General features: G+C 39.6%; 2 protein-coding genes across 9 annotated transcripts in view; one reads left to right on the forward strand and one right to left on the reverse strand.

Moving 5' to 3' along the window:
• The window catches only part of LOC149859794 (uncharacterized), a 29,097-nt gene extending 8,448 nt beyond the window's left edge, over positions 1–20,649 (forward strand). For 3 of the 4 annotated variants that reach the window (XR_016443668.1, XM_090058630.1, XM_090058631.1), the window contains 2 exons: positions 16,898–16,981; positions 18,759–20,649. Coding sequence is in view for 2 of the 4 variants with exons in the window: in XM_090058631.1 (XP_089914757.1) it covers positions 16,898–16,959 (62 nt within the window). In the remaining 2 variants the exon portion in view is untranslated. Of the gene's footprint in view, positions 1–12,017; positions 12,074–16,897; positions 16,982–18,758 lie in introns of all 4 variants that reach the window. The other variant, XM_090058632.1, reaches the window with a different exon arrangement.
• Positions 1,231–23,022, reverse strand: SLC25A16 (solute carrier family 25 member 16). 5 transcript variants are annotated; one of them, XM_090058624.1, is made up of 9 exons: positions 22,744–23,022; positions 20,665–20,757; positions 18,142–18,275; positions 16,210–16,273; positions 9,389–9,510; positions 7,689–7,755; positions 5,395–5,557; positions 5,031–5,099; positions 1,231–3,004 (listed from the first exon to the last, which is right to left on the reverse strand). In XM_090058624.1, the coding sequence occupies exons 1-9, from the start codon at positions 22,835–22,837 to the stop codon at positions 2,848–2,850; spliced, it is 963 nt and encodes a 320-aa protein (XP_089914750.1). In that variant the 5' UTR covers positions 22,838–23,022; the 3' UTR covers positions 1,231–2,847. The 5 variants fall into 5 exon arrangements, with proteins under 5 accessions (XP_089914750.1, XP_089914751.1, XP_089914755.1 ...); XM_090058625.1 differs by having other exon boundaries at positions 22,860–23,005; XM_090058629.1 differs by lacking the exon at positions 18,142–18,275 and having other exon boundaries at positions 22,860–23,004.
• Positions 23,023–23,226: the final 204 nt, after the last annotated feature.

Here is a 23,226-nt window from a genome sequence, read left to right on the forward strand (position 1 = left end):
AGTTAATTACATCAAGGCATGGCAGGACAGTAAAGGGGAGAGTGCCCAAAAGGAAGCCAGGTTAGCAAAAGCTAAGTGGCCATTAGGGGGCATCGTGACCACCCTTGGGAGGAGCACTCACTATACTATTAGTTTTTTAAATGTACTTTTATTCTGAATGGTTAATACTGACAAAATGGCAGCATGTTACCCAACCAGAATCCAGCTGCGTGTTTTAGTTACCATTTTTGCATTTACTTATTAATCATGCAGAATCAACACTGTTAACACTGAGTCTTGGATTCTATTTTATCTTGTGCAATTGTAACATAATTAAACTGTTTACACCTGGGCAAGTCTACTGAAGATGAAGGAACTTCACAGGTGTAATAGAATACATGAAATCTACAGAAGCCTTGCATTTTAGGCATTATGCAGCAGTAAAAAAATGGAAGTGTGGATTCTAGAGCACAGATTAAAAAATTTGCATGATTTATTATTAATTTCACCTGTTCAAAGACAAGAAAGTTGGCATTTCAAAAATTCTCTCTTTGCAAAGTGGTTTTACAAACTTAAAATTTTAAGCCTATGCATTAGGGTTGTTGGTTGTAGATGTGTTGGTTCAAGACAGTGGTCTCCAACCTTTTTAAGTAGGAGATCACCTTTGGCGTTTAAAAGCAACCCAAGATCTACCATGTGCTGCCAGCACCTTCCCCCCGCTCAGCAAGTAAGTCTGTCAGGTGGGAAGGCAGGGGAAGATTGAGGCAGAGGGAGAAAAAAATTATTTGGAAGCATGACTCCCCAGCAGGTAAATCCCACCGTGCCAGAGCCCCACTCAAATTAGCCCTGCTTCTGCCTCCGCAGTACTGTCCTTCACTGCGGGGGCCTCAATCTAGCCCCTGCCCCTTCCCTCCCCCACAGACTGACCTGCTGGGCTGCGCCGCACGTGTGCATGCACATGGGCACTCAGCCCCCACCCCAGCCTCAGATCTACCGCAAGAGGCTGTGAGATCTACCACTAGTGACCACTAGTCTAAGGACAGGCAGAAAAGGTTTTTTGGGTAGACACGATACGTGCCCAAAAGCTTGCAAAGAACCATTTTTACAACTAGTAAGTCCATCTAATATAAGTTTATGCATGAAACTACTAAGTTATGGAATTAGAGTTCCCCTAAGCACTAAGCTTAGTTTTCCTTTAACTTAAACTAAAGATCAGAGGAAAAGTTTAATTGAAGTCGCTATTAAATCAAATCAAGCACGACAACTTTATTTTAATTTACAAGGGTAAATAAGCAATAATTCCAAAACCATGCACTTATTAGCTGCAAATCACAATATTTCAAATAAGAGGTATTGAGTTGTTACTCAGATTTTTAACAAAATAAACCTATATACATATCATTTGAATATAACTACATAGTCAAATAGCAAGGAAATACTTACTTTAAGAAAATGGTGGGGAGGGAGGAAATCATCCCAGAAAAAGCTATTATTGGGGGAATAAACTCAAATTCCTGTTTTTAACCTACTTGTTAAAATATGCAATATTGTTCTTGTAACCAGTAGTTCAGGAACTATATCCATATAACCAATTCCTAAAGGATACTATTCATTTAATTACAATAAATAAATAACTTACATCGCTTAAAATAAATGTAAAACAATTACTGTAGTCTTATAGCTTTTCAGTTGAAGTGTTTAAAACAAAACTATACGAACATTTATAACTTATTAACAGACCTGGTATCATATCCATGTGCTACAATGAAATGTACAGCAACCATAGCAGGAAAAAAATAAAAGTCAGCATTGCAGAATGTTGCATGCTATGCTACAGAGAGAATGCATTTATGAACACACTTCACTTTAGCCTTCATTTACTTTTCTGGCCCTTTAAGTATGTAAATGGTCCATATACCCAAAAAAGTAAATGCAACAGCATACCCATCCTTGTCTATATTACCCCCATACATTGCAACATAAACAAGTCTGGATATAGGGGCCGACACTGAAAACTGTAGAGTACCCTCCACCTCCATTAAAGAAAGTAGAGGGCAGTCAGCACTTTATAAAAAATACATAATACCTTGCAGGATTAGGCCCATACTAAATTGTTTTCAGAGACCTTTTGACTACCATTTGTTACTGTAAGCAATATTAACCATAATAGTGCTTACAAATGACAATAGGTAAAGTTACTGGCTTCCAAATCACAAGATTAGTAATGAGATGTATGTAAGAACATTAGCAACGTTAACTGCAATGGCTGAAAAGATTTTCATATTTACTAAAATGTTTACCCTGAAGAGATGCATAAAAGTATTATCTAATTCTATGCAACAAAATACTTGTGCAATAAAAATGAAGCCATACAAACTAAGGGCTGCCAAAGTTCTACTTTTATAGGGCTTAACAGCTTCCCGAAAATACAATTAACTGTATTTTAGTGTATTCTTTTCTCTCTTTCTTTAGCTTAGCTCAAGAAGCAACACAATAATAAATAATATTGAAATTGTGGAATGGCATAGTAAAGCTAAACAGCAGTCACTTTGAAACCCGTATTTAAAAAAATATAAAGTTCCTTTCACAATATCCATGACAAATGTACAATGATACATAATTAACCTAAGGGAGCCTAAAGTTTCAAGTACAGAGAGTTGATTATAGCAAGATAATGTTAATTTTGGACAACCTGCTTTGACTCCAAAAGGTTTTATTACACCATGTTGGTTTTTTTGGGAAAATAAAATACCAAGATACCAGTAGTCTCACAGTGACAGATTAAATATCCCATTTCAAGTGATTTACTCAGAAATATAACATGTAGACACATGCCACAGTCTTGCAATGTACTTTACAAAAAATACTTTAGTTGAGGTGCAGGAACTGTTTCATAAGTTCATATGTGGTAAAAGCCACAGCCTGTGAAGGAATACAACGAATATAATTCAGAGATAAACCACGGTATAATCCTCTTCGTATTCCATGGTTTTGATAGATATACTTCAGTGTCTGCACCATTGTACTGGAAAGACAAAAAGAACCCAAGCTTTTATTCAACACAGATTTATGTTATATTTTTAAAAAAAACCTAAACTTTAAGCGTACATCTTTCTTTAGAAATTTCTTAGCATAAAAAATAAGTTGCATGACACCCCTCAAAAATTTGATAACCTGGCAAGTCTTTTGTGAGGTAGGAAAGTATTATCTCTATTTTACAAGAGAAATACTTAAATCAGAGAGTTAGCGGAGGAAGTCTGTATCAAAGCCAAGATTACAACCGTTACAGATCCCAGACAAGGGGATTAATTACATGGCCATCCTTCTTTAAGGCTCAAGTTTTAAAGCAATTTGTGTATTTCAGACCTTGCTTAAATAATGAGTTTCTAGGCTTACATAACAGTCTCTGATAAAGAGCTGTGCCTTTTTCACAGATACACCATTTTAGCTTATTATTAATGCAGTATATGCATTTGATCTTCAGCTAAGTGTCTGTTTTCCTTTAGTACTGAAGGAGGCATACAACTATTAGCAGATAAATGGTAAAATAAGGAGTAGTGCAGTAGAAATCCAGGTTTTCAACACACTGACTCCTGAAGAAATTACTTCCCAAACACATGTTCTATGCTCTTCCGAATGCTCAAAGCTATACATGATAGCTAACCTCCTGCTAACTACTGTCTCTCAATACTAGAATTCCTCCACATACAATTGCCAAGACTATATTAATTAGACTAGTTTCTTTAAAATAGTTAATTACTGCTAATGCAGGAAGCAAGAGCCCACTAAAACTAATAATTGGGTCTTTCATAGACAGCTGAAAAGCAATACATTAACTAGATGATGCTTACCAAGAGTACAGCAACTGTGGACCTCAATTTGTTTGGTACAAATGCCATCTCAAGAAAAGTATTAATTCAATAGGATGATGTTATGTTATGGAGCTTTTGTGTCTACCCGAAGTTACCACACTATGGAAAAGCCTAAGATACGAGAACCACAGTGTCTCCCATTACTGGGGATTCTAGTAAGTCAACCAGGAAAAACAGCACAGAAAGTGAAGTGTGAATGACAGATTTTTACCATTCTCAGATATGGATATCCTATCCATGAGACATGGATAAAAGATCTCAGGAGGGCTAACTGCACCTTGTCATGCATCCATAGATGCATCACGAGGAGGTCCAAGGAGGTGATCCTCCCCCTCTATGCGACACTGGTTAGGCTGCAGTTGGTGTACTTCATCCAGTTCTGGGTGCTGCACTTCAGGAAGGATGTGGACAGCATTGAGAGGGTCTAGAGGAGGGCCACTTGCATGATCAGGGGGCAACAGGGTAGGCCCTATGAGGAGAGGCTACGGGACCTGAACCTGTTCAGCCTCCACAAAAAAAGGCTGAGAGGGGATCTGGTGGCCAGCTACAAATTTGCCAAGGGGAACCAGCAGGCAACGGGGGAGTCCCTGCTCCCCCAAGCGCTACTGGGAGTTGCAAGGAATAATGGCCACAATCTGACAGAGTAGATTCAGGCTGGACATCAGGAAGCACTACTTCATGGTCAGGGTGGCTAGGAGCTGGAACCAACTTCCAAGGGAGGTGGTGCTTGCCCCTACCCTGGGGGGTCTTCAAAAGGAGGCTAGACAGACACCTAGCCAGGGTCTTTTGACCACAGCATCCTTTCCTGCCCATGACAGGGGGTCAGACTTGATCTGCTTAGGTCCCTTCCAAACCTACCAACTATGAAACTATGGGCTTGATCTTGCACCCCTCAAGCCAATGAAAGCTGTATTATACTTGAGTAGGATTGGGCATCTGCAGCCTAGTTATTCCAAGGGAAATTGGAGAAGATTGATTCCCAACACAATGATAACTGCTAACAGAAGATCCTTATCACTGAAGTTATTTATTGCGCAACTTCCCTCCTGGCTAAAGAGCACAGAAACATTTTATCTTGTTTAGATAACCAAGCTAGAATACAGTATATCACTTATTATACTAAGTGATTTAATTATATATTTAAGAACTTGAAAACTGAAGGGTAAAGAAAACACTTACAGGCACTTCTCAGAATCTGGAAGAACTGTTCCTAACTGCATTCGCCTACGAGTTACATCAAGTGGATACCTAAATTAAAGATATTTTTGAACAACAATTCAACCATCTACATGATGAAGATACCAATACTGGTAAAAAAATAAAAATAAAAAAACAACAAAACAAAAACCACACAACATGAAAAGTCGATTGGAACCATAAAAAGTTCTTTTAACAAATGAGTAAGAGTTCAAACTAAATTCTCAACATGGCTAGAACTTCACCAAAAAGGGAGACAACCAGTGCACAATGCCTCAGATCTCTTACTATAATCCACTGCACACCAGTAAAGAAGTTAGATGAAGAACAAATGGGGTACACTTACGATACTGTCTGGGCTATAGCTCCAGCTATGCCACCACACAGAAGATTTACATGTGTTTTCAAAACTAAGACATCAGGATTATCTAATGAAGGCCTTCCAAGCAGACTGGCTGCATGAGTAAGTCCAATGTTCTTTAAAGTACCAAAAGTAAAAAACGAAAGACCTGAAAATCAAAATGAAAATAATTTTTTTTACCAAAGCTAATTACTTGATGACAAAAAAAATCTGAAAAGCAGGCAGTCATAAACATTATATACAAGTCCTTTATAGTCATCTCACGGTGAATGAGTGTGACCTATAAATATATGCTTACTGCTGTTTTTGTCAGTTTGTTGCAGTTTACAAAACGCTCGGACACACTTTACACTTTATATTCTCTATATTCCAAAGAATCAGAATTTCCTTTGCACCATCTAGGCAATGAAAATGTCTATATAATATTTTGCACTTGTATAGTAACTTCTAACCAAATTTCTTAAAAGATTTTAGAAACATTGACGGATGAGGTTCTTTGAGTGAATCTGATATATTTTATTAGACCAACTTAAACAGTTGGAAACACATTTTCCTAGCAAGATTTCGGGTTTAAAAACCCTACATCAGGCTGAGGAAGCCTCTGCAGTTGGTATGTGCTCTTCCTGGATTAAATGAATAGTAAAGAAGCCAAAGGCTGGGCTGGTATGCATGCAAGACGGGCAGTTAGTGAAGATGTAAATTGAGTCAATGGGTGAGAGAGAGGCTGGGTGGAGGGGGAGGCGGGGAAGAGAAGGGGGATGAACCTGGTAGGTAAATAGTGGAAATCCTCAAAGGGAACTTACAAAACCCTTTTCACAGATGAGCCTATGAACTTCACTTCATCAACCTCCTGGATACAAAAAATAATGGACTAAATGTAGACATTGAATTCATGACACATTATAACCTGCCTGACATATGACTCCCTGGGTACCTCTCTACCATTTACCTGCTACATTCATCCCCTTTCTTTCTTCCCCCACCCCCACCACCCAGCCTGTCTCTCACTCACTGACTCCTCAATTTACATCTTCACTGACTGCCTGTCTTGCATGCATACCAGCCCAGCCTCTGGCTTTTTTATTATTCATTCCATCCGGGAAGAGCACACACGAACTGCAGAGGCTTCCTCAGCCTAAGGGTTTTTAAACCTGAAAGCTTGCTAAGAAAAGTTTTTTCTAACTGTTTAAGTTGGTCTAATAAAAGATATCAGATTCACCCAAAGAACCTTGCCTGCCCATGTTCTTAAGACCAACACAGCTACAACCTACACCCTTAGAAACATTAATGATTTCATAGACATTAGGGCTGGAAGAGACCTCAGAAGATCATCGAGTCCAGCCCCCCACCCAGAGAGCAGGAAGTCAGCTGGGGTCATAGGATCCCAACAAGATAAGCATCCAATTTGCTCTTGAAGGTGTTCAGTGTAGGTGCTTGAACCACCTCCAATGGCAGGCTGTTCCAGACCTTGGGGGCTCAGACAGTAAAGAAATTCTTCCTTATGTCCAGCCTGAAACGGTCTTGTAGTAATTTATGACCGTTCAACTTCATCATCCCTTGGGGCGCTCTGGTGAACAAACATTCCCCCAGATCTTGGTGGTCACCCTGATAAAAACTTGTAGGTGGCCATCAGATCACCCCTGAGCCTGCGCTTTTTTAGGCTAAAGAGCTCCATGGCTCTCAGCCTGTCATTGTAAGGTCTGTTTTCCTGGCCTCTGATCATTTGCATGGCTCTTCTCTGGACTCTCTCAAGCTTCTCCACAATTTAAAAGAACACTTTTAAGTTAGTGTTTTGTAAATTAACATTCACTTGTTACAACATTTGAGAACACTAGAACTCACAGAAATTAGTCAAATATTCCTCATGTAATTTCCCATATTCAGGGGGGAGAGGTGGGCAGAGGTGGTTAACAACAACAGTTTCTTGTGCAGGTTTCTTGTAGAGGGTCTCAGCCTCCCACAAGCCTACAAAGATCAGGGAGGGACAGGGTTCTCTACCTTCCCAGCCCAGCTTTCCCTAATGAAAAGAGGAAAAACACAGATACTGCCCCCCGCCCCCCTCTACTTCTATCCAAGTATTAAAAAGGTTATCTAGGGATTTTTGCCAGCTGCTCCAAACTTTGCTGGTTCACTTCAGCATTAAAGTCAGGGAGGTTCTCCTATAACCTGTCCTCTTCACTGGGTAAAAACACAACCTTGACTTTACAGAAACCAATGGAGCATCTTAAATACACCTGCAAGATGTGTTCACCGCTTCCCATATTCTGTTTTTAACTTACCTGCATAAGGAGCCATTCCTACAATAGCAGGCATCAGACCTCGGTAGAAACCAGTAAAACCTCCTTCCTGTTGAAGGAAATATATTTAAAAAATTTAAGCAAGCTATAAGCAGTAAAAAAAAATATATATATATGGATTATGGATCCAGTTGTACTGACAATATAAGCCACAGGACACCATGTAGTAGCAGCAATCAGACAATGAGGTGTTAATATTAAACTTCTCAGCTGCCTCAGGTGTAAGAAGGAGGGACTATTTGGTTGCTTGAGAAACAAAAAAGGGAGAAATACAAAGTGGGTGAAAGGTCTACATCAGTGGTCTCCAACCTTTTTAGGTTGGAGATTTCTTCTGGAATGTAAAAGGAATCAAAGATCTACCCCTACCCAGCAGGTAAGTCTGTGGGGAGGAGAGGGGGGAAGGAAAGGGCTGTGGTGGGGAACGGGGCAGACTGAGACCCCAGACCTAGGCCTACTCCCTCCCTCACCACTGGGGCCTCAATCTGCCTCTTTTCAATGGCAGGGAGGTAGGGAAAGGGGCAGGGCAGGCTCTGCACAGCCAGTGCAGGTTGGGGGGACAGAGCTGAGAGCGGCTCATCCGGGGGCTACAGTGGGGCTTACAGCTCAGGAAGGAATGAGGGGAGAGCGTGTGCACCCATATCTGCTGGCAAGGTGGGGCAGGCTGCAGCCAGGGAGGTGCCAGCATTGAGAGTGCGGTCATGGGGTGGGGAGTGGGCTGTAGGCCTCCCCAACTGCTGCTCCTAGCAGTTACAACCTGCCTTCCCCTGCACCCACCAGCCCCCAAGTCCCCAGGGGTGGAGCAGGCTACGCCGAGCTGTTCTCACCAGGCCTGGGCTGTGCTTGGATGGGCGGCACTGGCACTGGGAGCAGCAGTTGGGGGAACGATATCCCTACCCCCCCACCTATGGCCTTGCCTCCCTGGCACCAGCCCACCGCACCCTGCAGGCAGATCCAGGGTCACGTGCCCTCTTGGGCTGTGTGCCCTCTGTCCCTGGACCCCCCCGGATGAGCCATTTGCAACTCTGTCCCCTGCCCCATGCCAGCTGTGCAGGGCCTGCCCCTGCCTGAGTCCCTACCTCAGAGCTGCTGCAGCCACCAGCACTGCCCCACATTGGGGGGGCACGTGCCCCCTGATCTGTGTACAGTGGAGGTAGCTGCTGCTGCAGGCTGTGCTTTGTACTCCAAGCCCCGCTGCACATGCCCCCAGGCCTCCACCCCTTCTCTCCTCCACCAACTGACCTGCTGGGACGGACACATGCGCTCATATACACACTCAGGCCCCCCCCCAAGTCCATGGCTGGACTTAAAGAAGCTCCAGGATCCACCAGTTAATCGAGATCAACTGGTTGGTAACCACTGGTCTACATCCAAAGAGACAGCCTGGCAGAGGTTCTCTTCCATGCAAGAATAAGGATGCTCTTTTTTTTCCCCTTTTTCTTTAAATTTCTGATTATGCCAACCCAGTGCCCTCCCCAATGTTTTCTCTTGCAATTCCCACAAGATTGAACTACTGTGCACCTATAAAAGTATGATAAAGCATCCAATAATACTTCAAATTAAATGAGTTCTTGCCAAATGAAAATAATTCAGTTTCTACTAAGTCATTAACAGTGCTACACAACAATAAGTAGAAACACACTTTTTTGCTTTAATAAATATGAAAGTACAAAATGATGAAATACCATTGTGTATATAGTCTTGAATGCATGAATAATTCCACGGTATTTGTGCTCCCCTTTCACTTGGAAGGCCAGACGTGCTCTAACCATATCAAGAGGGTAAGTACAAATGACTGCTGTTATACCTTTAAGAAACAAAACACATACTTTTATTGTTTTGGGATAATTTTAAGACCCAAAATTCCCTTTAAAGTAAATAGTTTAATATAACAATATTAAAAATTTTCTATCAAAAAATATCCATCTTTAATTAGCAGATAAAAAAAACTTTAAAAAAGCTCAGCCACGCAAGGAGAATTTACACTTGCATCCATTAGGTTTAATTTGAGCCACATACCTTAACCTTGATTCTGCAGTCTTCTGGACCTAAGCATACTCACATGAGCAATCCTCTCCATTAGGGTGCTCACATGCATGAAGCTATTCAAGTATGTAAAGGCTTAAAGGATCAAGATCATAGGGGTCTAATCCTGCCACATTTAAAAAACAACAGAAATCTTTGTGTCTTCTCTTTTAATAAATTTAACCTCCAAAATGTTAAGTTAAAAAAATATATCTATTAGTGTATAATTTGGGTATACACCTATAAATATAATGGGGAACACTGAAAATAATCTAAATTAATGCTTAAAGTTTAATATTTGCATTGAAGTTAGCAATGACTATTATTTTTATATCAACATGCTACATGCTATTAACTTGATAACTAAACCTTCACATTTTGTTTACTTGGCTCATTTCTGCAGCCCTTAATTATATATAGCTCCTTATGAAATCAGGCCTGCATAAGTTGTACTATGTACATAATTAAGAATTGCAGAACTTGGTCAAGAGTTACTACTGCAGTTTTTGTACACCTTATAGTTACTGCTCTCTCACTTTGGTTATAAATCCCATATGGATTATCAATATCCTACCTGCATTTTTCTGTTTAGACCATGCAACAAGATGCTTAACTGGAATACAGAAGATCTATATAATTATAACCTGTTGTAATTAGTGTGGGAGAAATCAAACTTTGGGTTGTGGCTGAATCAGAATTGACAAGCCAGCTTTTCTTTATTTAGAGCTATACTGTGATCACTGGGAGCAGTATAGCTCTAAATAAAGAAAAGCTAGCTCTTTCAGTTCTGATTCAACCACAACCCGAAGTTTGATTTCTTCCACAATAGTAACTTTGATTTAGATGCTAAGCAGTTGAAGCTTTGGGATCAGATCACAAATAAAAGCAATTAAAATAATTACAGTGTTCTGAACAGTTAACTCTTCCCTGCCACTAATCCATGAATTACTGACAAAACACTGAGGGAAAGGTAAGAGTCACTCACAAACTATTGGGTTTTCATTCCCTTGTTTTACAACCATAATCCAGGAATCAAAAAAGATCCAGTTAAGATCAGGGTGTGAAATTTAATGATCATACTCCCCTTCCACCCCAAATAAAGCAGCTTTTAGGACATCATCGGGGGGGGGAAAAAAAAAAAAGCAATTTAAGGGAGAAAAACATAGCAGAATAAGAGAAAGACAAAAACCAAATCTAACTACAAGTAATTGGTATATATTTCCTCTTCTCTTCCATCCTACACTATTGTCCAAAACACAGAGCAGATAAACTAAAAAGGGCAGGCTTGTCATCATTATACTGCAGTTTTTAAGATCAGATATTACTTGGACCAAACACAGAGCAGGCTTGGCATCATACCGAAGTTTTTAAGATCTGACAGAATCAGAACATAGCCATACTGGAATGGAAAAAATAAGACTATACTGAAGGCTTGCATATACCTAGGGTATTTTCAGTCTAATCAAGACAGTTTTTCCTAAATGTCCTCATTTATTTTGGAGAAGAATGAGGACAGCAACTTAAATCATTCATCTGTAACACATTTGAAGTCTCTCTCTGAACACTGAAAACAAGATTAACAGTAGCTTAGATGCACTGAATTCCTTTAGTCAGGTCAGACTGAATTCAGTCACTCATTTGACACGAGCAAGTAAAAACTGAATCCTTATTTAGAAAACAGTTATAACAAAACACTGTGCAAAAAGTACAATTAGTGCCAACACACCATAGCATTATCCAGGGTCTTGCAAGGGCTACAAAATTCAACAGATGATCTTAGAATCTCCTCTTCAACATATTTAAAAATTTTAAAAAATATGAATTTGGATAAGTCCACATAAATGCAAGGGGTTAATTCACCCATACTTCCAAATATTAAGAGCTGCTGAAGCTCAGCCCACACTATAAAACTTTAGAGTTGATCCCATGATGGAAGGATGAACATAGCGATTTTAAATTAACTACAGCCAGACCAGCATTCCTCCCAAGCTTAGTTTGACATGATGGGACTGAAAGTAACAAGAACACCAATATCATCAACCCTAAAAGACAGAAAGAGTCTGCGCTTAGCTTTTATCTGAAATAGAAGGACAACTTGATTCTCTCTTTGCTGGAAGGAACTACTTTCTCATGAAGGATAAGAAGCCATAATAAAGCATAACAGAGATTACAATAAAGTTTAAAGTTGGGACTCAGGAGCTGTTAGCAAGATCAGTTACACAAGCAATCACATCCAGCTCTCTTCCTTTTACTTACTACTCCAAACTTCTTGACCCTATTTCTTCTCAGATGCTGATAACAGGAAGGGAGGGGGAGCACTTTTCCAAAGGAAAGAAAGATTGAAGGTGTGCTTTCAAAATGTATACATTATTTATTCTTATATTTATATGCTGCTCTCCCAAAGATGACTTGGGGCAACTTACAATAAACGATTCCCCAATCAGCATCCCAGAAATGTAAAACTCCAACTTCCCCCCACCAAACCACTTCCTTACCCATGACCCAGGAGAGCAAACTCTCTGGCTCATCCCAACCATACCTCCCAATCTTCCCAACTTCCACTTATTTGTAGGTTTAGAAAACCTTTTCTTATTCCCCTCCCCTCATACTCACCCACTCCCATGCCACTCACTCAGGGAAGCCCCATTTTCCCATCTCAGTGGTCTCTCCTAATTCCATACTGATCTGTGGAACTGCCCCCCCAAGCCCACAAATACTTCCCTTTCTCCCAACAAGCACAACATTCAATTCAAAAGAACCACAACAGTGAAATAAAGAAGCCCCTTCGTTATCACCAACAGTTAATGCTAAAGGGAAATAATGAAGGGCATCCTTGAGTGTCCCCCACCTAAGGGAGACCTGCCAGCTCTGTAAGAGATACAGCCAGCCTGGTCCTTCTTTCTCAGTTCAGGTAGTCAAGATGGTGCCTGGACTGGGCCCCAGCACCCCCCTCACCCTGTGGATTGATTGCTGAACTACATTTGTAATCAAAGGAACAAAAAATAAACAATATAACTACATTACTTTTAAAAATTAGTTCTATATCATTCTATCATATAATCACCCAGTCAAAAAAAAAAAAAGATCCACTAAACACAGGACTTCACAAAAAATCTGAAATACATAGCACAAGGTATAAACTCGCAAGGAAACAAGAGTCAGGAGGTTCATGCCAAATTTGTTTATAAATAAAAGTATGAAAAGCAACACCATGAATACAGCGTAAGGGAGGTTTTTGTTAGTGCAACAGCTGTACATACGAAGAAACAGTTGAAATCTAAGCAGACGTACCAGACAAGTCAAAGAATTTCCATAGGCCAAGAAGGTTACAGGTTTCTAGGGTTTCCAGAACTGTAATTTAATGAAGCTAGTTCACAGATTGCAACCAAAGGAACCAGCCAACTGCTTTTGCAGTATTCATTCATCTTTATAAAAAATGTTAGGGATAACTCTACTTAAAACAAAGATGGCATTTTTCCTCCAAGCCCTTTTTTTACAATTATTTTATGTAAAAATTTACTTCTGGATAAAAAAAAAGTTCTCAGAGTCTCTTGAATTATTCTAAAAGAAATTAAAACTTTTTTGACAGCAGGAGTTAACTAACGGTTGGGGAGAATTGTTTCTGTATTTCAATTCAAATATGCTACACTGGAAAAATTCAAAGGCTTATTAGTTTAAAAAAAACCCCACCTCCTATTGAGTATTGTGTAAATGTATTCTTTTTTTTTTTTCCCCAAACAGTTCTAATATCTATTTTTTCCTATCTTCTCCCCCATTTCATTTTCCTTAAAAGGAAGTTAAGGCAGTTACCTGTTAATTAACAGTTACTACTAAAATTTGAATCACACAGGAGTCAGGAAATTCAGAGTTAAAGTTTCCAAAGTAACTTTAACCTGGCCTCCTTGAATATATGCATTACAATAGGGTGTCCCTTTGTTCTCATTCCACTACCCCCGCATCCTTACCACTTTTCTCCTCAGTGGGGAGATGCCTTTGACCTTATATAATTTAAGGAAGATATTCAAAAGTTTCCTAACACTGTTAACACTGATTCAGTTCTACTGATGTCTGTAATGTTGGGAACATGGCATACATAAGGTTAGTGCGTCCACCCCCCAAACCTTAGCCTAGCAAGAACAAAGAAACAGCAGAGCACACCACAGAGCAGGGATGACAGAACAAAGGACCACTAGGGTAACCCTTCCTCTCCCAGCCTATATGGTTCCCTCCCCCATCTCAGCCAAGTCTGTCAGAGAAGAAACCCCTGGGTGTTAAGCAACTAAAGGCTCTAGTAGGGTAGCACACTCCAGATATTGCAGCTGGAGATACTGAACACTGATGCTGTCAAGATTATCTACTCGGTTCCTTCTCTGGATACTCTCTCCTCTGAACTAATGGTCTGTTCTATACCAACTTCCTCCTATTCTTTCCCTTACAGACACCTCAAGTCAGTCATGCTCCACTGCTCTCCATGCTCACCTCTGTTCTTTCTCCTTTAGGCTCCCCCAAGCCAAAATTAGTCTCTTCCCTAATGGCCCTTCCCTCCCAAACAGGAACAAAAGTCTAAAGAGAAACATTTTTAGAACAAAATGTTTGTTAGTCATCATGTTACCCATAGTTAGTACATTATATCCCTTCCCCCCACCCATGCTTAGCCTAGTCCATTTAGGGCTTTTTTTTTTTTTTTTTGGTTCTTCAGGGATTCTTTTACCCTATATTTGCACAATACCTAATGTAATGAAGTCTTGATTCTAGATGTTCTCAAGATTTATTTTCCTGTTTTAATTACTATAATTATTTTATTAAAACAAATTTTATCAACCTAGAGCTTAAGTCAGTGGTAGCCAGTAGTCTTCTCTACATAAGACCCCAGACATTCTTAAGCAAGTAGAGTTAAAATGAGGAATAAACTTGTTCTATGTTTGTATGATACCTTGCACGATAGGATCCTACTCTGAAACAAATAACACTACCTCACTGAAACAATAACAAAACTTAAGAAAAAAAAAAAGTTCCTTTCTCTGGACAGGGCCAGAAAAAGCAGTTTCCCAATTTGACTCAGGTTTAAAGCCAACCAAATTCTTGAACATATCTGTCCACACACACTTTGCTAAGTTTAAGGACTCATGAGTTGTTTCTTTTCACTGTCACTCTTTTCTGGACACAGGGCCTTCTTTTCACAAGATTTCTTTTTAGTTTAGCTGAGCGCAATGGTCTTTGCTTTACTGTCACTTTTTAAAAGGCAGCAGAGTAAAAATACATCTTACAAACTAACTGAATCACAGATGCATAAGCTTTCCTATGCAGTGGATCTGTAAGGTACATCTCTACTCTGCTTTCTACACGATTTCAGCCTAACATTGCTAAGTCTCTTTTAAAAAGAAGCTAAATACCCAATACCATGTCATCACTACATGAAAACATTGTGTAATACCTTTCATAAGGCTTAAGATTATGTGAAGAACTTTCTTCATTGAACAGAAAATTGAAGATCTGTTTTCAAATTCTGTTCTTTTTTTCCTCAGAAGCTTTGTTTCAAGTGACTGACAAAGGGAAAATATGAATGTATAACATCAAAAGATTGCAATACTTATTTCTTCTACCACTAATTAAAATTTGTTCTATTTTTTTTAAGTCTATATGACTGCATGCTCACAGTCTGGTGGTGATATTATAATGAGCCTTGCAAATCTAGGAATTTTAAGAAGTTTCACAAAATCCACTCATACATACATATATGCTTCTTTGATACTTGGACCGTAACTTACCCTTTCTATATCGTATTTGTACACTACTGTTTTTTTTCTGTTGTAAATGCATGTAAAAAGTTTTGCTGCTGAAATGTTTACAAACAGCAATACAGCAGTACATTTTTCAAACCAAGTTATTAATTATTTATTATTGAATATTAGTAGTTTCTGCACACAAATGTTAGGCACACTGAAAGCAATACACAAAATACACTCATATTTATATTTTAAATTCCTTTCCCATCTGAACTGTGCCACATTTTGTAATGTACACAAAAACCAATGTTGTGAAAAAAATTAACATAAAAAACACAAACCAACTAAAACTTAGAAGTATATTTAATGCCACTAAATGAGCTTTGTTTATTGAAAAGTGAACAGACAGCTAAAATCCTATTCACTATGATTTTCTTTTACTGGCATGAGTCGTAACAAATACTTTGAACAGATATAAAAATATTTGTTGAAGCATTTCTTATTGTTTTAGAGCTTATCCGATACTTGCACAATTTTTAACTTTTAAACATTTAAATGAACATTTTTGTATTTTGATTTTATATATTTCCTCTAAAGAAAACATATTAAGTTACTATCTACACTTTTTGATTTTTATAACACAATTTATCTTCAGAACACTCTCTAATTCTCTAAACAACTATTTACTTTTGAAGGTGTAATTTATATTAAGAATTTAGTTTAGAATATAGTTTAAATTAAGAGCAAAACCATACCTGCCATGGATCCAGCCATTAACCGGTGCACATGCCCAGAAATCCCAAGTTTCTGCTTTACTAGCTAGAAAATAGCAATTTTTTAATACAAAACAGAAATAAGTCAAACATAAAAGGAAACAAAGCACAAAGTTTACTAAAAATATATTTAAATTGTTTCAAGGCATATTATCACCAGCTTTACAAAGTTAAAAATTAAAACAAAATACTAATTACTGTTAACTGGTTAGTGCCTTTCAACGACTTTTCAATTTCCCAGCTCTTAATGTAGATGACAATGTGCTAAAACTCTTTTGTATGAATAGTCAATGCAAATCAAATCAACAATATTGGGACAAATTTGACTAGTTATTTTGTATAGTTTTTATCAAATGTACAAGGCAGGCAAAGAAACAGTTCCCTTTTCTTATATTGCTGAGAAGGGGACATTCAGTGCCACTGGAAATCAACAAATTTAGACAAAGGAAATATCACACCATACACATGCACTTCAGTTAGCTGGACTGACAAGAACTACACATTTATATGGTAAAAATTCTATGTTTTATTAGTAAACTTTTAGGTTTCTTTAAACCCATTAAAAGAATACGAAACTTCAGGTTCCCAGGGTAAAGCAAAAAATATATATATATGAATAAGGGTTGGGAAGCTACTCATGTGGACAAATTTTGTATCTTTCTACTATAAGGTTTTTTCTACCTTCCTGTGAAGCATCTGTTACTGTCAGCAACAGGATACTATGCTAGATGAATCACTCGCATGAAGCATTACGGTAAGATGATTCTCACACTTAAAAAAAACAACAACAAAAACTCACTGTTGATGCGTGTTCTGAACTGCATGTGGAATTCTAGGATTTTAAAACTAATTTAGTGCCTAACCACTAGGTCTTAAGAGTCGCAAACACTTACGTTATGTTACCTACTGCATAAGGAAGTACAGCGTAAAAACGTTGTTAAGACGACTCATGACATTCTCTTATTCATAACTACAGAGAGGTAAGATATGTTACATAATGCCAATGGGGGAGCTCACATTTAAGACTCTAAAAATGACTCTGGGTATCTTTTCAAGTTTGCTCTTTGAAAAGATACCAGGCTTTTAAATGTTAGCTCCCCAACTGGAATTGTGTAATTTCTCTCTTCCAAAATTTGCTAAAAAGGAAGTCTTTACAGCACTTTTTCCAAGTCTGATCCAACTCCCATAGACTTCAGTGCAGTTTGTTCCACTGACCTAAATGGGAGCCAAATCCAAGCTTTGAAATAATTCCTGAATGCAAACAGTAAAAGCATTATTTTGACAAAGTATTAGTAATGCTCAAATATGTACTTATACAAATAGCCAAGATACAGAAGGTATTTCCAAGATTTATCACTGGAAGACTAAACGTATAGCAATAAAAGGCAATTCATGGATGCTCTGAAACACTGCATTTCAGACCCTTTCCCCTATCCCCCCAAAAATAAAGATATGGTGCAAAACAAAAACCAGGTTCCATCAAACACGACAAATTCTTTCAAATTTTAATTTTATTCAAGTACTTTCAAACCCAATATTAAAAAGGAGCCAGAGGTGCTACATTTACATTCTACATTTTTGAAAGCCAAGGGCCCCCTTTTAATTATACCTAACAAAATGGCTAGCAGTAGACCCCAGAAGGGGGGTGGGTTCTTTGTTTATTTGTTTAAAAAATATACTCTGCTTATTAATGGTAAAACAGTTCACTAAACTTTGTGAGCAATTTTTTCCTTAAACTACACCAGAAATACTTTCAATGTTGCCCTTACCTTTTTAAAAAGGATAGATTAATGTATACTTTAAATTAATCTGAAAAAAGAGGGTTATTTAATAGGACACAAGAATAGCTATTGCTTGATTTTAAGAAACTGTGTTCATTGTAGCTGAAAAGAAAACAATATAAATCAAAACTACCTTTTTATATTGGTCAAATGCCATAAACTGAATTGCACCATATGGAAAGATTCTAATCATCATTGCCCCGTTTCCTTTATATAACCCAAGGTAACCCTCCTTTTTTGGGACAGCAAGCAATGTAGAAAACACTCCTGTCAGCAATACAAAGAAAGATATTTAACAGTTACAATGAACAAATAGTCAAGCTAGGATTACTAACAATAAGACAGTATATATAAATAACTAAGGTCAGACCACAATATGTACACTAAAGCTTGAAGGGCAGAAAAATAACTTAAGAGTACCCAAATATTACCCAAGGGAAATAAGTTTAACCTTAAATTTACCGGCATTCTCACCTCCCAGACTCAGTGGAAACTCCTAATGGATCAATGTACTGAGGCCCCATGTTTTTGTAAAATGTGACCAGATAAGAAGGAAAACTATTCCATGCAGTGCCTCCCCCCAAAATACTATGTACTAAAAATACCACAAAAAAATTAATAGATACTGTCAACTTCAATTCTAGTTCATTAAAAGGAGAAATTTACTATGCCTGCCCCTCAGTCCCTTTACCAGTATCTGTGGCTTTACAACAATTTTCTTATTTAAATGTTTTTCATCTTCCCATGCAGAAATTGAACACTTGACTACACAGGAAAACAGGAAATGATGTACTGGCTTTTTATGACACTCATCACTACTGTACTTAAGTATCTATCATTCAATCCCAAATTCATTACCACAAAGGAGTGCTGTGGGAAGAAAGCAGTATTATCCCCATTTATAGATGGGGATCTGGCCAAAATCATACATGAAATTTGGGCAAGGCCAAGTAAGGAATCAACTGTCCTTAGTAACAGAACACTTTACTTACTATGCACAAGTGCTATCAAATGCACAAATTTTAAAAAACAGAGCAATATGTTCCCACAACTCTGTGTAGGCAAGTCTCTTGTTATCTGTATGTACAAACATTTTTATATAAAAATAATGTTTACTCATGAAACTGAGTTTTCTTTTCCTGGTTTTATGCCCTAAACTAATCCTTCAACTTGATCACTGGTTTACTAACCAAACTGGAAGGATAAAGTTCTCTTTTAAAAAGTGTTCTGGGGTGAAAATAACAAATATGATTTGATTTGAAAACTGCGTAATTCACTTGATCTTGGCCTACAAGAAGCCGAGAAGTGATTTTACACACTGTGAAGACAAGCATTTTTTTGGTGTTTGGAAATGTCCCTGTCCTCCCTTCCCCAGTTTACAAAAACTGCTTTTCTAACCTTTGTTCTTGTTCTATCTACATCTCATCTACTTTTCCCTCATGTTTCCCCCTTTCATCTTTGTGCATTCAATTCAAATGTAGTCATTCTTAGTACTACAGAATTCAAATGACATATGCTTGATAGAGGAGAATGTAATATTTAATTTGATGCACGTTCACAAAACATTGAAGTTAAAAAATTAGTCAAACATAGTGTTATATCTGACTGCAACTGTATTAGATTGCATAGGCAAACATGCACATATGTGACTGTGATGTTACAATCAAGTATACCTGATGTTCTCCATTTCTTTTGTACATTGAACAAAAGACACAATCATTTGAATACACTTTCTATGGCTTAGACATTCTCCTCCCCATGTGCCCTTACTCAAGACCCTTTGTTGAATTTTACTGGGATTTTGCACATGCATAAGTTCTCTTTATGTTAACTTAATCAAACTGCAAATTATTTCCAAGTTTCGCAATAACAGGCCATTATTCAACAAAATATTTTATATTAGTCACACAAGGGGGCAGTGTTACTATTGCTCTGGGAATACCATTGAATATGTTGACTTTTGTGGGTTTATTCTCTCAACCATCAGGTGCCATTACTGCATTACTGAATTACAGGTCACTTGGAACAAATGCAAAGTAGAGTCAGTTAATGGGGGGAAAAAAAATCAAGTACCTTACTCTAGACTTACTGCTAGCATCACTGCCTTGGGATATGCACACAGGAAAGGCCTGCAGGATATGCCCATTTATAAGAGACTTTATTTCCTTTTAATAACAACTGTTTTAGATAGATAATCCCAGCTATAATGACAGACTATTCTGTGCTTACCTACCACCTCCTGAAAAATATGGGTGCCGAGCTCTATGCAACAGGAGTTAGGAACAAGAGAAGTAACACAGACTTTTTAGTTCTAATATTTTTGGCTTAAGGAAGGGCAGGCTTGATTCTGTGAAAATCCTTACTTCAGTCAGAACAGATCAAACCCTGGCCCGACATATTACTGACATTTATTCCCCACAACACAACTTGTAAAATTTAAGTACTGAAATTTAAGTGTTCTGCAGATAGCTCCCTCACTTTAGCAGTCATTTCTAACTCTAAAACACAGCAAGAAAGCAATTGAATTGTACAGGCAAATACAACTGTCTATCAAACTATTTCATGCGCTTAACAGTATTACTTGTAAACAGATACAACCACCTTCCTAAATAATATAATTTAGCATATTTTTAAAGATGTACAGCAGTCATCTTACCTAGATGTTTGTAATGGTGATTATGAGCTTGCAGTAAAATCTTTACTCGATCCAATGGTGCAATGGTACTTTTGGCACAACACCCAGCAACACCTTACCACAACCAACAAACAAAACAAACAAAACAAACACACAAAAGGAGGGGAAGCAAAAGTTGTTCATATCAATATGGAAATACAATGTTTCTCTACTGGATAAAAATTCTAACCAGAAATTAAAGCATCAATGAATTCTTTTTAAGGAAAAAAGACATTTAAAAATTCTGCATGTTTCTGTGAAAGTGAGCAAGATCAACTTTAACATCGTTTTAAACAGATCATCTTTCTGAGCTGTTAATGCCCAATAACCTGCTTTAGCAGATATTAAATTTTCCCTATTCTCTCTTTAGGTATGCAATACCAACTGAGCTCTCGCATGTCCACTCTTTCAGTGCCGTTTCAGCAGCACTACTTGGTTCTTATCTAATCATTACCCAGCCAAAAAACATGGTAATGAGTACAGATTAACATCTTAACACCTCTTTATGAATACCAAGTAGAGCTGCAAGACCACTACTGTGGTTGGTACCTCTGCAGAAGTCTACTTTCTCTCCATATCATGATTCTCCCCCTCAACTCTTATTCTTCAGAAACCATGAGTGCAAGGATAAAACTTCAAAAGACAAGACTTTCCTGAATGTGCCGCAGAAGTATCAATCTTTACCTATTCTGAAACATGCATAATTAGGCAGACATGCATCAATCAAACAAACTCTATTTAAATAGGCAGACATACATCAATCAAACAAGTTGTATTACAAGTAAAAACAATTCTACTTGCTTGGGACTCTCCTGCAAGCCACAACCCTTTAGAGTTCCAAGGTATATTAACATAAAAACTAGCACATTTAGCTTACTCCTCACATACGCCCTTATAAAAATCCAGTTTTCAAAGGAAAATGTTGGGAAAGAAACAATACTAAAAGCAAATCTGCCCCTAACATTTGTTTCCCCTCAAACTTGTGTGTAAAAGATCTGCAAAATCCAAAGTATCAATACTTAAACAGATTCCAAGACTTCACACCAATCTAATTAGTAGCAAATGTTAAAACTTTGGTTCCAACATACTTACTGAGATGTGAGACTGCAAACATGCAGGTAAACCTCTGCAGATTTGTGCCTGCACAAACCAGCTCACAGAACAGACCATTTCTCATCTTCTTTTAGGCTCCCTCTACATAGGATGACTTTCTGAATACTTTTTTTTTTAATTATGTGTTGTCTTTTCCTAAATCAGTGATGTGCAAGCTTTTATCCCCACAGACCAGATAGGCAGCACCCTGTCCATCTATGGGTTAAATCCAGCCACTGGTCTAGAACTGGTACCCAGGACAGGTGTAGTAGGCACCACCCCACCATATGGAGGGAGACAGGAGACAGTCTGGGCCCCAACCCTGCTTGGCAAGGGAAGAGGATGTGGTTTGTCCCCAAGGGGACATCGTTTTCTCCTTGATTCCATATGCAAAGGGAGGAGGTGTGGCCTGGCCCCAAGGGGGAAAGGGGTGCAGCTGGGCTTTGACCTGCAGGGTGGGCTTGGGAATTTGGTAATGGAAGCCAAATTTCCTGACTCCGGCTCCATGGCTGGAGACTGAGCACCAGCCCCCCACCCCTAGCTAATGGAAGTGCAGTGCTTGCCAAGGGAAGTAACTAGTCCAAACTTCAGGGCTGTGTGGGGGCCTCTCCTACCCACTCAACTGCACCGTAGAGAGGCTCCGCGTGCAGCCACTGCCCTACATTTTGCAATGTACAAGTCACCACCATTCGCCTCAGCGTCTTTTCAAAGCTCTAAAGAGCGCTCAACCCCGCGCAAAAAGCGGCGCCCAGCCTCGCCCCCCTCGCGGAAGGTGCCGCTCGGGGCAGGGGCAGGGGCAGACAGCGCGGGGAGGGGGCCGCGAGGGCGGGGGCAGGGCGGGCAGTGAGGGATGGGCGCATCACGCCGGGCACGAGGGCTCCCTCCATCCTCGGGCGCGTGATGCCCCCTGGGGTGCGCAGGCCTGCCGAGTCCCCCACCCGGCCGCGGCCGGGTCACGCACAAATTTACCTCCCGCGACGAGGGAGCGGAGCCAATAGAAATCCGGACGCGCGGGGGCCGGGGGTAGCCCTGGGCCGGGCGCCGCGGCCGCGGGGGCGGCCATAGGGGTGGGAAGCGGCGCTTACTCCACGCTTCCGCGGCGATTACAGCGCATGGTGCCGGGCGAAGCGGGACAGTCACCCGCAGTCACCGGGCCGCCGCCGCCACTCCCAAGACGCCTTCCGGGCTGCGCTGCGGCATGGCCCAACCGCAGTTACCAGGACTGCCCGGCGCCTGCTGGTGACGTCAGAAGCCGACGACTCTACCGGCGGGGGCGGGGGCGGTGCTGGGGCTGAGAGAGCTGTGAGGCTGCCTCGAGACGTTCCGCTGTGACCCCGGCTGCCACGGGCGGGTCTTCGAGCCCTAGTCCCGGTCGTTGGCCTGGTTTGTGCGGCTGGCGCCCGCGCGGCTCTGGGTCCCCACTGAAGGCCTCGGGGCAGGGCTCCGAGGCGG

The sequence above is a fragment of the Crocodylus siamensis genome, chromosome 7 (genome assembly GCF_052110815.1).
Source record: "Crocodylus siamensis isolate JL-2025a chromosome 7, ASM5211081v1, whole genome shotgun sequence".
In the NCBI taxonomy this organism is placed as follows: Eukaryota; Metazoa; Chordata; order Crocodylia; family Crocodylidae; genus Crocodylus; species Crocodylus siamensis.

Bases quoted from the DNA above. Each gene is read 5' to 3' on its own strand.
- SLC25A16 (XM_090058624.1), bottom strand. From the start codon at position 22,837: ATGGCCGCCCCCGCGGCCGCGGCGCCCGGCCCAGGGCTACCCCCGGCC. The intron at 16,274-18,141 runs GTAGTTTTGATT...GCTATTTTCTAG, and splicing joins CATTTGACCAATATAAAAAG to CTAGTAAAGCAGAAACTTGG. The intron at 5,100-5,394 runs GTAAGTGTACCC...TCTTTAATTTAG, and splicing joins GCTATAGCCCAGACAGTATC to GTATCCACTTGATGTAACTC.